General features: G+C 42.3%; 1 protein-coding gene across 1 annotated transcript in view; it reads right to left on the bottom strand.

Moving 5' to 3' along the window:
• Positions 1-552: 552 nt before the first annotated feature.
• Positions 553-18035, bottom strand: part of Oseg2 (intraflagellar transport protein Oseg2) — a 560852-nt gene continuing 543369 nt past the window's right edge. The window contains exon 31 of the mRNA XM_071675913.1: positions 553-1308. Coding sequence (XP_071532014.1) covers positions 1045-1308 — 264 coding nt within the window. The 3' untranslated portion in view covers positions 553-1044. The remainder of the gene's footprint in view (positions 1309-18035) is intronic.

Raw genomic sequence — 18035 nt, 5'->3', positions numbered from 1 at the left:
AAAAACATTCATACATGCTGCCCTCATCCATTCCTAATGCCACCCTGCCAGGAAACGACAACAAAGGCCACATTCATTCACACTCCTTCTCTAGCTGTCATGTGTAATACACCGAAACCACGGCTCCCTTTCCAAATCCAGGCCCTACAAAACTTTCCATGGTTTACCCCAGATGCTTCACATGCCCCGGTTCAATCCATTGACAGTACGTCGACCCTGGTATTTCACATTGTTCCAATTCAATATTCCTTGCATGCCTTTCACCCTCCTGTATGGTCAAGTCCCGATGGCCCTGGTTCAGTCCACTGAAAGTGCATCGACCCCAGTAAAACAAAACGTGGAGTGGTATCATACTTGACACTCAAACCTTACTCCTACACTTTTTAGTTTATTGTGCTGCTACACACACAAGATATCTCCACATTGTTAGATCAAATATACTTCTGCAGTAATCATTTTCATTGTTATATGAATACCTTTCAACCTGGATCAAATAAATTTTACATACAACTTCAAAAATTTACATCTGCATGGATGAAAACCAAACCAAACTGATGGATTATGAGGGTAAGAAAAGACTTTATTATTAATTCAAATTCACAACTAATATTCATTGCACTATATCAATTACATGTAAAGTTCACTGGCATTTCTCTTTGAATCACGTACAGCACTTATCTCTGAGCTTTTGACCTTATTATCACAAAAACTCAAAAGGATCCAGTTGGTTTAGTGCTGTTTGAATTCCTTTGTATTCTTTTGGTGTTTTTGAATTTCTTTTGAGAATAATCTTTAACATTTTCACTTGCCCTGAATCAGCATACCTATTTAATTCCCTAGTTACTGGTACTACCAAAGAAGACAGCTGGTGGTCACAAATACGAAGTACTGACCTTGTTACCTAACTTGTATTAAAACTTTTGATAAATGGAATATTTTGCATCTTATCAAGTATGAAATAAATCTAAAGCAAAGTGCTTAAGATCAATAAATTTAGTATTAAAGATTGTTGTGACTGCAGTTAACTATAATGGCAAACTCTTATCACTGAAAATTATATCCCATGCTAGGGAGACCACCACACCAAGCAGTTATAAACTTAAGCACATCCTGACATTCAGGGGAACTTGACACCTTAGTGGCCATAATGAGTTTGTTCCAATCTTCTTTGTTAGCTGCCTGCCCACGCTTAAGGTCAAAACGATTTCGGATGACTGGGTAGCCTGAGATAACGCAGGGAGGGGAAGTACTGTTATCTGCACTCACAAGTGAAGCTTCATAAACCATACGCTCATCCATGGGTAGAATCTGTGAAATCAAATATATCATTTGAGACAGAACTCTTTATTTAAAGCCTATGACAAATATTCCACAAAAGCATACTATAAGAATCTACCTAATCTATATTATATTCATTTATTATACTTGATTGCCGTTTTCCATGTCAGCAAGGTAGAGCCAGGAAACAGATGAAGAATGGCCTATCCACTCATATACACATACATAAATATGTACATGCAAGCATATACACATATACATATATCAACATATACACATATACATATGCATACAGACATGTACATATTCATACTTCCTTGCCTTCATCCGTTCCTGGTGCTACACCACCCCACAGGAAACAGCATCTCTAACAACCACTGCTTAGCGAGGTAGTACCAGGAAAAGACAAAAAATGCCAGATTTGTTCACACTCAGTCTCTAGCTGTTATGTGTAATGCACTGAAACCATAGCTCCCTATCCACATCCAGGCCCCACAGATCTTTCCATGGTTTACCCCAGACAGTTTACGTGCCTTGGTTCAGACCACCTATAGCAAGTCAACCCAGGTATACCACATCGTTCCCATCCACTCTATTCCTTGCATGACTCTCACCCTCCTGTATGTTCAGGCCCCAATAGCCCAAATTCTTTTTCACTCTATGCTTCCATCTCCAATTTAGTCTCCCACTTCTCCTTGTTCCCTCCAACTCTGACACATATCCTCTTTGTCAACCTTTCCTCACTCAATCTTTCCATATGTCCAAACTATTTAAACACACTCTCTTCTGTTCTCTTAACCACACTTTTTATTTCCACACACCTCTCATACCCTTTCATTACTTAATCAAACTATTTCACACATATTGTCCTCAAACATTTAATTCTCAACACATCCACCCTCCTCTGTACAATCCTATCTATAGCCCATGCCTCATAACCATATTATATTGTTGGAACTACTATTCCTTCAAACATACCCATTTTTACTCTAACATTCTCTCTTTCCGCACATTCTTCATCGCTCCTGGAACCATTGCCCCCTCCCTCACCCTGTGACACTTCTGCTTCCATGGTTCCATTCACTGGTAAGTACTTTCCCAGATATCTAAAACACTTCACTTCCTCCACTTTTTCTCCATTCAAACTTATTTTTTATTTCACATTATTTATTTTTTTATACCTGACTGTCGTTTCCCGCATCAGTGAGGTAGGGGCAGGAAACAGAAGAAGAATGCCCCATCCACACACACACACACACACACACACATATATATATATATATATATTTTTTTTTTTTCATACTATCCGCCATTTCCCGCGAGAGCGAGGTAGCGTTAAGAACAGAGGACTGGCCCTTTGAGGAAATATCCTCACCTGGCCCTCTTCTCTGTTCCTTCTTTTGGAAAAAAAAAAAAAAACGAGAGGGGAGGATTTCCAGCCCCCCGCTCCCTTCCCTTTTAGTCGCCTTCTACGACACGCAGGGAATACGTGGGAAGTATTCTTTCTCCCCTATCCCCAGGGATAATATATATATATATATATATATATATATATATCATATTTATTTTATTATACTTTGTCGCTGTCTCCCGCGTTTGCGAGGTAGCGCAAGGAAACAGACGAAAGAAATGGCCTAACCCACCCCCATACACATGTATATACATATGTCCACACACGCAAATATACATACCTACACAGCTTTCCATGGTTTACCCCAGACGCTTCACATGCCCTGCTTCAATCCACTGACAGCACGTCAACCCCGGTATACCACATCGATCCAATTCACTCTATTCCTTACCCTCCTTTCACCCTCCTGCATGTTCAGGCCCTGATCATACAAAATCTTTTTCACTCCTTCTTTCCACCTCCAATTTGGTCTCCCACTTCTCCTCGTTCCCTCCACCTCCGACACATATATCCTCTTGGTCAATCTTTCCTCACTCATTCTCTCCATGTGCCCAAACCATTTCAAAACACCCTCTTCTGCTCTCTCAATCACGCTCTTTTTATTCCCACACATCTCTCTTACCCTTACGTTACTTACTCGATCAAACCACCTCACACCACACATTGTCCTCAAACATCTCATTTCCAGCACATCCATCCTCCTGCGCACAACTCTATCCATAGCCCACGCCTCGCAACCATACAACATTGTTGGAACCACTATTCCTTCAAACATACCCATTTTTGCTTTCCGAGATAATGTTCTTGACCTCCACACATTCTTCAAGGCTCCCAGGATTTTCGCCCCCTCCCCCACCCTATGATCCACTTCTGCTTCCATGGTTCCATCCGCTGCCAGATCCACTCCCAGACATCTAAAACACTTTACTTCCTCCAGTTTTTCTCCATTCAAACTTACCTCCCAACTGACTTGACCCTCAACCCTACTGTACCTAATAACCTTGCTCTTATTCACATTTACTCTTAACTTTCTTCTTTCACACACTTTACCAAACTCAGTCACCAGCTTCTGCAGTTTCTCACATGAATCAGCCACCAGCGCTGTATCATCAGCGAACAACAACTGACTCACTTCCCAAGCTCTCTCATCCCCAACAGACTTCATACTTGCCCCTTTCCAAAACTCTTGCATTTACCTTCCTAACAACCCCATCCATAAACAAATTAAACAACCATGGAGATATCACACACCCCTGCCGCAAACCTACATTCACTGAGAACCAATCACTTTCCTCTCTTCCTACACGTACACATGCCTTACATCCTCGATAAAAACTTTTCACTGCTTCTAACAACTTGCCTCCCACACCATATATTCTTAATACCTTCCACAGAGCATCTCTATCAACTCTATCATAAGCCTTCTCCAGATCCATAAATGCTACATACAAATCCATTTGCTTTTCTAAGTATTTCTCACATACATTCTTCAAAGCAAACATATATATATATATATATATATATATATATATATATATATATATATATATATATACATGGGGATAGGAGAGAAAGAATACTCCCCACGCATTCCTCAACTGTCGTAGGAGGCAACTACAGGGGACGGGAGCGGGGGGCTAGAAACCCTCCCCTCCTTGTATTGTAACTTTCTAAACGGGGAAACAGAAGAAGAAGTCACACGGGGAGTGCTTATCCTCCTCGAAGGCTCAGATTGGGGTGTCTAAATGTGTGTGGATGTAACCAAGATGAGAAAAAAGGAGAGATAGGTAGTATGTTTGAGGAAAAGAACCTGGATGTTTTGGCTCTGGGTGAAAGGAACTTCAAGGGTAAAGGGGAAGAGTGGTTTGGGAATGTCTTGGGAATAAAGTCAGGGGTTAGTGAGAGGACAAGAGCAAGGGAAGGAGTAGCACTACTCCTGAAATAGGAGTGGTGGGAGTATGTGATAGAGTGTAAGAAAGTAAACTCTAGACTGATATGGGTAAAACTGAAAGTGGATGGAGAGAGATGGATGATTATCGGTGCATATGCACCTGGGTATGAAAAGAAAGATCATGAGAGGCAAGTGTTTTGGGAGCAGCTGAGTAAGTGTGATAGTAGTTTTGATGCACGAGACCAGGTTATAGTGATGGGTGATTTGAATGCAAAGGTGAGTAATGTGGCAGTTGAAGGAATACCTGGTGTACATGGGGTGTTCAGTGTTGTAAATGGTAATGGTGAAGAGCTTGTAGATTTATGTGCTGAAAAAGGACTGGTGATTGGGGATACCTGGTTTGAAAAGAGAGATATACATAAGTATACATATGTAAGTAGAAGAGATGGCCAGAGAGCGTTATTGGATTATGTGTTAATTGATAGGCGCATGAAAAAGAGACTTTTGGATGTTAATGTGCTCAGGGATATCTGATCATTATCTTGTGGAGGCGAAGGTGAAGACTTGTAGAGGTTTTCAGAAAAGAAGAGAGAATGTTGGGGTGAAGAGAGTGGTGAGAGTAAGTGAGCTTCAGAAGGAGACTTGTGTGAGGAAGTACCAAGAGAGACTGAGTACAGGATGGAAAAAGGTGAGAACAAAGGACGCAATGGGAGTGGGGAGTGATGGGATGTACTTAGGGAAGATGTGATGACTTGTACAAAAGATGCTTGTGGCTTGAGAAGCGTGGGAGGTGGGCAGATTAGAAAGGGTAGTGAGTGGTGGGATGAAGTAAGATTAATAGTGAAAGAGAAGAGAGAGGCATTTGGAAGATTTTTGCAGAGAAATAATGCAAATGACTGGGAGATGTATAAAAGAAAGAAGCACGAGGTCAAATGAAAGGTGCGAGAGGCGAAAAAGAGGACAAATGAGAGTTGGGGTGAGAGAGTATCATTAAATTTCATGGAAAATAAAAAGATGTTTTGGATGGAGGTAAATAAAGTGCGTGAGACAAGGGAACAAATGGGAACATCAGTGAAGTGGGCAAATAGGGAGGTGATAACAAGTAGTGGCGATGTGAGGAGATGGAGTGAGTATTTTGAAGGTTTGTTGAATGTGTTTGACGACAGAGTAGCAGATATAGGGTGTTTTGGTCAAGGTGGTGTGCAAAGTGAGAGGGTTAGGGAGAATGATATGGTAAACAGAAGAGGCAGTAAAAGCTTTGCGCAAGATGAAAGCCGGCAAGGCAGCGGGTTTGGATGGTATTGCAGTGGAATTTATTAAAAAAGAAGGTGACTATTGTTTACTGGTTGGTAAGGTTATTTAATGTATGTATGACTCATGGTGAGGTGTGTGAGGACTGGTGGAATGCTTACATAGTGCCATTGTACAAAGGCAAAGGGGATAAGAGTGAGTGCTCAAATTACAGAGCAGCTGAGTGAGTGTTTTAGTAGTTTTGATGAACGAGACCGGGTTATAGTGATGGGTGATTTGAATGCTAAGGTGAATAATGTGGCAGTTGAGGGAATAACTGGTGTACATGGGGTGTTCAGTGTTGTAAATGGTAATGGTTAAGAACTTGTAGATTTATGTGCTGAAAATGGACTGGTGATTGGGAATACCTGGTTTGAAAAGAGAGATATACATAAGTATACATATGTAAGTAGGAGAGATGGCCAGAGAGCATTATTGGATTATGTGTTAATTATATGGAAATTATATGGCAGGGTACTGATTAAGAGGGTGAAGGCATGTACAGAGCATCAGATTGGGGAGGAGCAATGTGGTTTCAGAAGTGGTAGAGGATGTGTGGACCAGGTGTTTGCTTTGAAGAATGTATGTGAGAAATACTGGGAAAAGCAAATGGATTTGTATGTAGCATTTATGGATCTGGAGAAGGGATATGATAGAGTTGATAGAGATGCTCTGTGGAAGATATTAAGAACATATGGTGTGGGAGGTAAATTGTTAGAAGCAGTGAAAAGTTTTTATCGAGGATGTAAGGCATGTGTACATGTAGGAAGAGAGGAAAGTGACTGGTTCTCAGTGAATGTAGGTTTGCAGCAGGGGTGCGTGATGTCTCCATGTTTGTTTCATTTGTTTATGGATGGGGTTGTTAGGGAGGTGAATGCAAGAGTTTTGGAAAGAGGGGCAAGTATGCAGTCTGTTGTGGATGAGAGAGCTTGGGAAGTGAGTCAGTTGTTGTTCGCTGATTATAATGCGCTAGTGGCTGATTCGGATGAAAACTGCAGAAGCTGGTGACTGAGTTTGGTAAAGAGTGTGAAAGAAGAAACCTGAGAGTAAACGTGAATAAGGTTATTAGGTACAGTAGGGTTGAGGGACAAGTCAATTGGGAGGTAAATTTGAATGGTGAAGAACTGAAGTGAAGTGTTTTAGGTATCTGGGAGTGGATTTGGCAGCAGATGGAACCATGGAGGCAGAAGTGAATCATTGGGTGAGGGAAGGGGTGAAAGTTCTGGAAGCATTGAAGAATGTGTGGAAGTTGAGAACATTATCTTGGAAAGCAAAAATGGGTATGTTTGAAGTGGTTCCAACAATGTTATATGGTTGCGAGGCATGGGCTATGAATAGAATTCTGTGGAGGGTGGATGTGCTGGAAATGAGATGTTTGAGGACAATATGTGGTGTGAGGTGGTTTGATCGAGTAAGTAATGAAAGGGTAAGATAGATGTGTGGTTGAAAGAGCAGATGAGGGTGTTTTGAAATGGTTTGGTCACATGGAGAGAATGAGTGAGGAAAGATTGACCAAGAGGATATATGTGCCAGAGGTGGTGGGAATGAGGAGAAGTGGGAGACCAAATTGGAGGTGGAAAGATGGAGTGAAAAAGATTTTGAGTGATCAGGGCTTGAACATGCAGGAGGGCGAAAGGCGTGCAAGGAATAGAGTGAATTGGAACGATGTGGTATACTGGGGTCGACATGCTGTCAATGGATTGAACCAGGGCATTTGAAGCGTCTGGGATAAGTCATGGAAAGTTCTCTGGGGCCTAGATGTGGAAAGGGAGCTGTGGTTTTGGTGCATTATTACATGACAGCTAGAGACTGAGTGTGAATGAATGTGGCTTTTGTTATCTTTTCCTAGCCCTACTTGCGCTCATGTGGGGGGAGGGGGTTGTTATTTCGTGTGGCAGGGTGGAGATGGGAATGAATAAAGGCAGACAGTATGAATTATGTACATGTGTATATATGTATATGTGTGTGTGTATATATATATATGCATACATTGAGTTGTATAGGTGTGTATATTTGCGTGTGTGGACGTGTATGTATATACATGTGTATGTGGGTGGGTTGGGCCATTCTTTCATCTGTTTCCTTGCACTGCCTCGCTATGCGGGAGACAGCGACAAAGCAAATAATATTTTTCATTTTATTTTCTTTTTGCTTTGTCACTATATATATATATATATATATATATATATATATATATATATATATATATATATATATATATATATATATATATTTTTTTTTTTTTTTTTATACTTTGTTGCTGTCTCCCGCGTTTGCGAGGTAGCGCAAGGAAACAGACGAAAGAAATGGCCCAACCCCCCCCCCATACACATGTATATACATACATCCACACACGCAAATATACATACCTACACAGCTTTCCATGGTTTACCCCAGACGCTTCACATGCCTTGATTCAATCCACTGACAGCACGTCAACCCCGGTATACCACATCGCTCCAATTCACTCTATTCCTTGCCCTCCTTTCACCCTCCTGCATGTTCAGGCCCCGATCACACAAAATCTTTTTCACTCCATCTTTCCACCTCCAATTTGGTCTCCCTCTTCTCCTCGTTCCCTCCACCTCCGACACATATATCCTCTTGGTCAATCTTTCCTCACTCATTCTCTCCATGTGCCCAAACCACTTCAAAACACCCTCTTCTGCTCTCTCAACCACGCTCTTTTTATTTCCACACATCTCTCTTACCCTTACGTTACTCACTCGAATAAACCACCTCACACCACACATTGTCCTCAAACATCTCATTTCCAGCACATCCATCCTCCTGCGCACAACTCTATCCATAGCCCACGCCTCGCAACCATACAACATTGTTGGAACCACTATTCCTTCAAACATACCCATTTTTGCTTTCCGAGATAATGTTCTCGACTTCCACACATTCTTCAAGGCCCCCATAATTTTCGCCCCCTCCCCCACCCTATGATCCACTTCCGCTTCCATGGTTCCATCCGCTGCCAGATCCACTCCCAGATATCTAAAACACTTCACTTCCTCCAGTTTTTCTCCATTCAAACTCACCTCCCAATTGACTTGACCCTCAACCCTACTGTACCTAATAACCTTGCTCTTATTCACATTTACTCTTAACTTTCTTCTTCCACACACTTTACCAAACTCAGTCACCAGCTTCTGCAGTTTCTCACATGAATCAGCCACCAGCGCTGTATCATCAGCGAACAACAACTGACTCACTTCCCAAGCTCTCTCATCCCCAACAGACTTCATACTTGCCCCTCTTTCCAAAACTCTTGCATTTACCTCCCTAACAACCCCATCCATAAACAAATTAAACAACCATGGAGACATCACACACCCCTGCCGCAAACCTACATTCACTGAGAACCAATCACTTTCCTCTCTTCCTACACGTACACATGCCTTACATCCTCGATAAAAACTTTTCACTGCTTCTAACAACTTTCCTCCCATACCATATATTCTTAATACCTTCCACAGAGCATCTCTATCAACTCTATCATATGCCTTCTCCAGATCCATAAATGCTACATACAAATCCATTTGCTTTTCTAAGTATTTCTCACATACATTCTTCAAAGCAAACACCTGATCCACACATCCTCTACCACTTCTGAAACCACACTGCTCTTCCCCAATCTGATGCTCTGTACATGCCTTCACCCTCTCAATCAATACCCTCCCATATAATTTACCAGGAATACTCAACAAACTTATACCTCTGTAATTTGAGCACTCACTCTTATCCCCTTTGCCTTTGTACAATGGCACTATGCACGCATTCTGCCAATCCTCATATATATATATATATATATATATATATATATATATATATATATATATATATATATATATATATATATATGAGTCAGTTGTTGTTCGCTGATGATACAGCGCTGGTGGCTGATTCATGTGAGAAACTGCAGAAGCTGGTGACTGAGTTTGGTAAAGTGTGTGGAAGAAGAAAGTTAAGAGTAAATGTGAATAAGAGCAAGGTTATTAGGTACAGTAGGGTTGAGGGTCAAGTCAATTGGGAGGTGAGTTTGAATGGAGAAAAACTGGAGGAAGTGAAGTGTTTTAGATATCTGGGAGTGGATCTGGCAGCGGATGGAACCATGGAAGCGGAAGTGGATCATAGGGTGGGGGAGGGGGCGAAAATTATGGGGGCCTTGAAGAATGTGTGGAAGTCGAGAACATTATCTCGGAAAGCAAAAACGGGTATGTTTGAGGGAATAGTGGTTCCAACAATGTTGTATGGTTGCGAGGCGTGGGCTATGGATAGAGTTGTGCGCAGGAGGATGGATGTGCTGGAAATGAGATGTTTGAGGACAATGTGTGGTGTGAGGTGGTTTGATCGAGTGAGTAACGTAAGGGTAAGAGAGATGTGTGGAAATAAAAAGAGCGTGGTTGAGAGAGCAGAAGAGGGTGTTTTGAAGTGGTTTGGGCACATGGAGAGAATGAGTAAGGAAAGATTGACCAAGAGGATATATGTGTCGGAGGTGGAGGGAACGAGGAGAAGAGGGAGACCAAATTGGAGGTGGAAAGATGGAGTGAAAAAGATTTTGTGTGATCGGGGCCTGAACATGCAGGAGGGTGAAAGGAGGGCAAGGAATAGAGTGAACTGGAGCGATGTGGTATACCGGGGTTGACGTGCTGTCAGTGGATTGAATCAAGGCATGTGAAGCGTCTCGGGTAAACCATGGAAAGCTGTGTAGGTATGTATATTTGCGTGTGTGGACGTATGTATATACATGTGTATGGGGGGGGTTGGGCCATTTCTTTCGTCTGTTTCCTTGCGCTACCTCGCAAACGCGGGAGACAGCGACAAAGTATAATAAAATATAAAAAAAAATATAATATATATATATATGGCCCAACCCACCCCCATACACAATGTATATACATACACGTCCACACACGCAAATATACATACCTATACATCTCAATGTACACATATATATATACACACACAGACACATACATATATACCCATGCACACAATTCACAGTCTGCCTTTATTCATTCCCATCGCCACCTTGCCACACATGGAATACCATCCCCCTCCCCCCTCAGGTGAGCGAGGTAGCGCTAGGAAAAGACAACAAAGGCCCCATTTGTTCACACAGTCTCTAGCTGTCATGCAATAATGCCCGAAACCACAGCTCCCGTTCCACATCCACGCCCCACACAACTTTCCATGGTTTATATATATATATATATATATATATATATATATATATATATATATATATATATAAAGTGAGAGGGTTAGGGAAAATGATTTGGTAAACAGAGAAGAGGTAGTGAAAGCTCTGCGGAAGATGAAAGCCGGCAAGGCAGCAGGTTTGCATGGTATTGCAGTGGAATTTATTAAAAAAGGGGGTGACTGTATTGTTGACTGGTTGGTAAGGTTATTTAATGTATGTATGACTCATGGTGAGGTGCCTGAGGATTGGTGGAATGCGTGCATAGTGCCATTTTACAAAGGCAAAGGGGATAAGAGTGAGTGCTCAAATTACAGAGGTATAAGTTTGTTGAGTATTCCTGGTAAATTATATGGGAGGGTATTGATTGAGAGGGTGAGGGCATGTACAGAGCATCAGATTGGGGAAGAGCAGTGTGGTTTCAGAAGTGGTAGAGGATGTGTGGATCAGGTGTTTGCTTTGAAGAATGTATGTGAGAAATACTTAGAAAAGCAAATGGATTTGTATGTAGCATTTATGGATCTGGAGAAGGCATATGACAGAGTTGATAGAGATGCTCTGTGGAAGGTATTAAGAATATATGGTGTGGGAGGCAAGTTGTTAGAAGCAGTGAAAAGTTTTTATCGAGGATGTAAGGCATGTGTACACGTAGGAAGAGAGGAAAGTGATTGGTTCTCAGTGAATGTAGGTTTGCGGCAGGGGTGTGTGATGTCTCCATGGTTGTTTAATTTGTTTATGGATGGGGTTGTTAGGGAGGTGAATGCAAGAGTTTTGGAAAGAGGGGCAAGTATGAAGTCTGTTGGGGAGGAGAGAGCTTGGGAAGTGAGTCAGTTGTTGTTCGCTGATGATACAGCGCTGGTGGCTGATTCATGTGAGAAACTGCAGAAGCTGGTGACTGAGTTTGGAAAAGTGTGTGGAAGAAGAAAGTTAAGAGTATAATAAAAAATAAAAAATATATATGTATATATATATGTATATACTTGCCCCTCTTTCCAGGACTCTTGCATTTACCTCCCTAACAACCCCATCCATAAACAAATTAAACAACCATGGAGACATCACACACCCCTGCCGCAAACCTACATTCACTGAGAACCAATCACTTTCCTCTCTTCCTACACGTACACATGCCTTACATCCTCGATAAAAACTTTTCACTGCTTCTAACAACTTGCCTCCCACACCATATATTCTTAATACCTTCCACAGAGCATCTCTATCAACTCTATCATATGCCTTCTCCAGATCCATAAATGCTACATACAAATCCATTTGCTTTTCTAAGTATTTCTCACATACATTCTTCAAAGCAAACACCTGATCCACACATCCTCTACCACTTCTGAAACCGCACTGCTCTTCCCCAATCTGATGCTCTGTACATGCCTTCACCCTCTCAATCAATACCCTCCCATATAATTTACCAGGAATACTCAACAAACTTATACCTCTGTAATTTGAGCACTCACTCTTGTATGAAGTCTGTTGGGGATGAGAGAGCTTGGGAAGTGAGTCAGTTGTTGTTCGCTGATGATACAGCGCTGGTGGCTGATTCATGTGAGAAACTGCAGAAGCTGGTGACTGAGTTTGGTAAAGTGTGTGGAAGAAGAAAGTTAAGAGTAAATGTGAATAAGAGCAAGGTTATTAGGTACAGTAGGGTTGAGGGTCAAGTCAATTGGGAGGTGAGTTTGAATGGAGAAAAACTGGAGGAAGTGAAGTGTTTTAGATATCTGGGAGTGGATCTGTCAGCGGATGGAACCATGGAAGCGGAAGTGGATCATAGGGTGGGGGAGGGGGCGAAAATTTTGGGAGCCTTGAAAAATGTGTGGAAGTCGAGAACATTATATCGGAAAGCAAAAATGGGTATGTTTGAAGGAATAGTGGTTCCAACAATGTTGTATGGTTGCGAGGCGTGGGCTATGGATAGAGTTGTGCGCAGGAGGATGGATGTGCTGGAAATGAGATGTTTGAGGACAATGTGTGGTGTGAGGTGGTTTGATCGAGTAAGTAACGTAAGGGTAAGAGAGATGTGTGGAAATAAAAAGAGCGTGGTTGAGAGAGCAGAAGAGGGTGTTTTGAAATGGTTTGGGCACATGGAGAGAATGTGTGAGGAAAGATTGACCAAGAGGATATATGTGTCGGAGGTGGAGGGAACGAGGAGAAGAGGGAGACCAAATTGGAGGTGGAAAGATGGAGTGAAAAAGATTTTGTGTGATCGGGGCCTGAACATGTAGGAGGGTGAAAGGAGGGCAAGGAATAGAGTGAATTGGAGCGATGTGGTATACAGGGTTTGACGTGCTGTCAGTGGATTGAATCAAGGCATGTGAAGCGTCTGGGGTAAACCATGGAAAGCTGTGTAGGTATGTATATTTGCGTGTGTGGACGTGTGTATGTACATGTGTATGGGGGGGGGGGGTTGGGCCATTTCTTTCGTCTGTTTCCTTGCGCTACCTCGCAAAACGCGGGAGACAGCGACAAAGTATAAAAAAAAAAAAAAAATATATATATATATATATATATATATATTTTTTTTTCTTTTTTTTTTGCTTTGTCGCTGTCTCCCGCGTTTGCGAGGTAGCGCAAGGAAACAGACGAAAGAAATGGCCCAACCCACCCCCATACACATGTATATACATACGTCCACACACGCAAATATACATACCTACACAGCTTTCCATGGTTTACCCCAGACGCTTCACATGCCTTGATTCAATCCACTGACAGCATGTCAACCCTGGTATACCACATCGCTCCAATTCACTCTATTCCTTGCCCTCCTTTCACCCTCCTGCATGTTCAGGTCCCAATCACACAAAATCTTTTTCACTCCATCTTTCCACCTCCAATTTGGTCTCCCTCTTCTCCTCGTTCCCTCCACCTCCGACACATATATCCTCTTGGTCAATCTTTCCTCACTCATTCTCTCCATGTAACCAAACCATTTCAAAACACCCTCTTCTGCTCTCTCAACCACGCTTTATTTATTTCCACACATCTCTCTTACCCTTACGTTACTTACTCGATCAAACCACCTCACACCACACATTGTCCTCAAACATCTCATTTCCAGCACATCCATCCTCCTGCGCACAACTCTATCCATAGTCCACACCTCGCAACCATACAACATTGTTGGAACCACTATTCCTTCAAACATACCCATTTTTGCTTTCCGAGATAATGTTCTCGACTTCCACACATTCTTCAAGGCCCCCAGGATTTTCGTCCCCTCCCCCACCCTATGATCCACTTCCGCTTCCATGGTTCCATCCGCTGCCAGATCCACTCCCAGATATCTAAAACACTTCACTTCCTCCAGTTTTTCTCCATTCAAACTCACCTCCCAATTGACTTGACCCTCAACCCTACTGTACCTAATAACCTTGCTCTTATTCACATTTACTCTTAACTTTCTTCTTTCACACACTTTACCAAACTCAGTCACCAGCTTCTGCAGTTTCTCACATGAATCAGCCACCAGCGCTGTATCATCAGCGAACAACAACTGACTCACTTCCCAAGCTCTCTCATCCCCAACAGACTTCATACTTGCCCCTCTTTCCAAAATTCTTGCATTCACCTCCCTAACATCCCCATCCATAAACAAATTAAACAACCATGGAGACATCACACACCCCTGCCGCAAACCTACATTCACTGAGAACCAATCACTTTCCTCTCTTCCTACACGTACGCATGCCTTACATCCTCGATAAAAACTTTTCACTGCTTCTAACAACTTGCCTCCCACACCATATATTCTTAATACCTTCCACAGAGCATCTCTATCAACTCTATCATATGCCTTCTCCAGATCCATAAATGCTACATACAAATCCATTTGCTTTTCTAAGTATTTCTCACATACATTCTTCAAAGCAAACACCTGATCCACACATCCTCTACCACTTCTGAAACCACACTGCTCTTCCCCAATCTGATGCCCTGTACATGCCTTCACCCTCTCAATCAATACCCTCCCATATAATTTGCCAGGAATACTCAACAAACTTATACCTCTGTAATTTGAGCACTCACTCTTATCCCCTTTGCCTTTGTACAATGGCACTATGCACGCATTCCGCCAATCCTCAGGCACCTCACCATGAGTCATACATACATTAAATAACCTTACCAACCAGTCAACAATACAGTCACCCCCTTTTTTAATAAATTCCACTGCAATACCATCCAAACCTGCTGCCTTGCCGGCTTTCATCTTCCGCAAAGCTTTTACTACCTCTTCTCTGTTTACCAAATCATTTTCCCTAACCCTCTCACTTTGCACACCACCTCGACCAAAACACCCTATATCTGCTACTCTATCATCAAACACATTCAACAAACCTTCAAAATACTCACTCCATCTCCTTCTCACATCACCACTACTTGTTATCACCTCCCCATTTGCACCCTTCACTGAAGTTCACATTTGCTCCCTTGTCTTACGCACTTTATTTACCTCCTTCCAGAACATCTTTTTATTCTCCCTAAAATTTAATGATACTCTCTCACCCCAACTCTCATTTGCCCTTTTTTTCACCTCTTGCACCTTTCTCTTGACCTCCTGTCTCTTTCTTTTATACGTCTCCCACTCAATTGCATTTTTTCCCTGCAAAAATCGTCCAAATGCCTCTCTCTTCTCTTTCACTAATACTCTTACTTCTTCATCCCACCACTCATTACCCTTTCTAATCAACCCACCTCCCACTCTTCTCATGCCACAAGCATCTTTTGCGCAATCCATCACTGATTCCCTAAATACATCCCATTCCTCCCCCACTCCCCTTACTTCCATTGTTCTCACCTTTTTCCATTCTGTACTCAGTCTCTCCTGGTACTTCCTCACACAAGTCTCCTTCCCAAGCTCACTTACTCTCACCACCCTCTTCACCCCAACATTCACTCTTCTTTTCTGAAAACCCAAACAAATCTTCACCTTTGCCTCCACAAGATAATGATCAGACATCCCTCCAGTTGCACCTCTCAGCACATTAACATCGAAAAGTCTCTCTTTCGCGCGCCTGTCAATTAACACGTAATCCAATAACACTCTCTGGCGATCTCTCCTACTTACATAAGTATACTTATGTATATCTCGCTTTTTAAATCAGGTATTCCCAATCATCAGTCCTTTTTCGGCACATAAATCTACAAGCTCTTCACCATTTCCATTTACAACACTGAACACCCCATGTATACCAATTATTCCCTCAACTGCCACATTACTCACCTTTGCATTCAAATCACCCAACACTATAACCCGGTCTCGTGCATCAAAACCACTAACACACTCATTCAGCTGCTCCCAAAACACTTGCCTCTCATGATCTTTCTTCTCATGCCCAGGTGCATATGCACCAATAATCACCCATCTCTCTCCATCAAGTTTCAGTTTTACCCATATTAATCGAGAATTTACTTTCTTACATTCTATCACATACTTCCACAACTCCTGTTTCAGGAGTACTGCTACTCCTTCCCTTGCTCTTGGCCTCTCACTAACCCCTGACTTCCCAAGACATTCCCAAACCACTCTTCCCCTTTACCCTTGAGCTTCGTTTCACTCAGAGCCAAAACATCCAGGTTCCTTTCCTCAAACATACTACCTATCTCTCCTTTTTTCACATCTTGGTTACATCCACACACATTTAGGCACCCCAATCTGAGCCTTCGAGGAGGATGAACACTCCCCGCGTGACTCCTTCTTCTGTTTCCCATTTTAGAAAGTTAAAAAATACAAGGAGGGGAGGATTTCTGGCCTCCCGCTCCCGTCCCCTCTAGTCGCTTTCTACGACACGCGAGGAATGCGTGGGAAGTACTCTTTCACCCCTATCCCCAGGGATAATATAGATATATATATACACATACACACACACACACACATACACGCACATATACACACACACACACATACATATATATACATGTGAAAAATGTAAGAAACAATTTAGAAAACTGAAACTTCTAGCTTGAAATGAAATGAAATATATATATATATATATATATATATATATATATATATACATATATTTTTTTTCTTTTTTTTTGCCGCTGTCTCCCGCGTTTGCGAGGTAGCGCAAGGAAACAGACGAAAGAAATGGCCCAACCCACCCCCATACACACGTATATACATACTTCCACACACGCAAATATACATACCTACACAGCTTTCCATGGTTTACCCCAGACGCTTCACATGCCCTGATTCAATCCACTGACAGCACATCAACCCCGGTATACCACATCGATCCAATTCACTCTATTCCTTGCCCTCCTTTCACCCTCCTGCATGTTCAGGCCCCGATCACACAAAATCTTTTTCACTCCATCTTTCCACCTCCAATTTGGTCTCCCACTTCTCCTCGTTCCCTCCACCTCCGACACATATATCCCCTTGGTCAATCTTTCCTCACTCATTTTCTCCATGTGCCCAAACCATTTCAAAAGACCCTCTTCTGCTCTTTCAACCACGCTCTTTTTATTTCCACACATCTCTCTTACCCTTACGTTACTTACTCGATCAAACCACCTCACACCACACATTGTCCTCAAACATCTCATTTCCAGCACATCCATCCTCCTGCACACAACTCTATCCATAGCCCACGCCTCACAACCATAAAACATTGCTGGAACCACTATTCCTTCAAACATACCCATTTTTGCTTTCCGAGATAATGTCCTCGACTTCCACACATTCTTCAAGGCTCCCAGGATTTTCGCCCCCTCCCCCACCCTATGATCCACTTCCGCTTCCATGGTTCCATCCGCTGCCAGATCCACTCCCAGATATCTAAAACACTTTACTTCCTACAGTTTTTCTCCATTCAAACTTACCTCCCAATTGACTTGACCCTCAACCCTACTGTACCTAATTACCTTGCTCTTATTCACATTTACTCTTAACTTCCTTCTTTCACACACTTTACCAAACTGAGTCACCAGCTTCTGCA

The sequence above is a fragment of the Panulirus ornatus genome, chromosome 21 (assembly GCF_036320965.1).
Source record: "Panulirus ornatus isolate Po-2019 chromosome 21, ASM3632096v1, whole genome shotgun sequence".
In the NCBI taxonomy this organism is placed as follows: Eukaryota; Metazoa; Arthropoda; class Malacostraca; order Decapoda; family Palinuridae; genus Panulirus; species Panulirus ornatus.
This window is presented reverse-complemented; position numbering and strand designations above follow the sequence as displayed.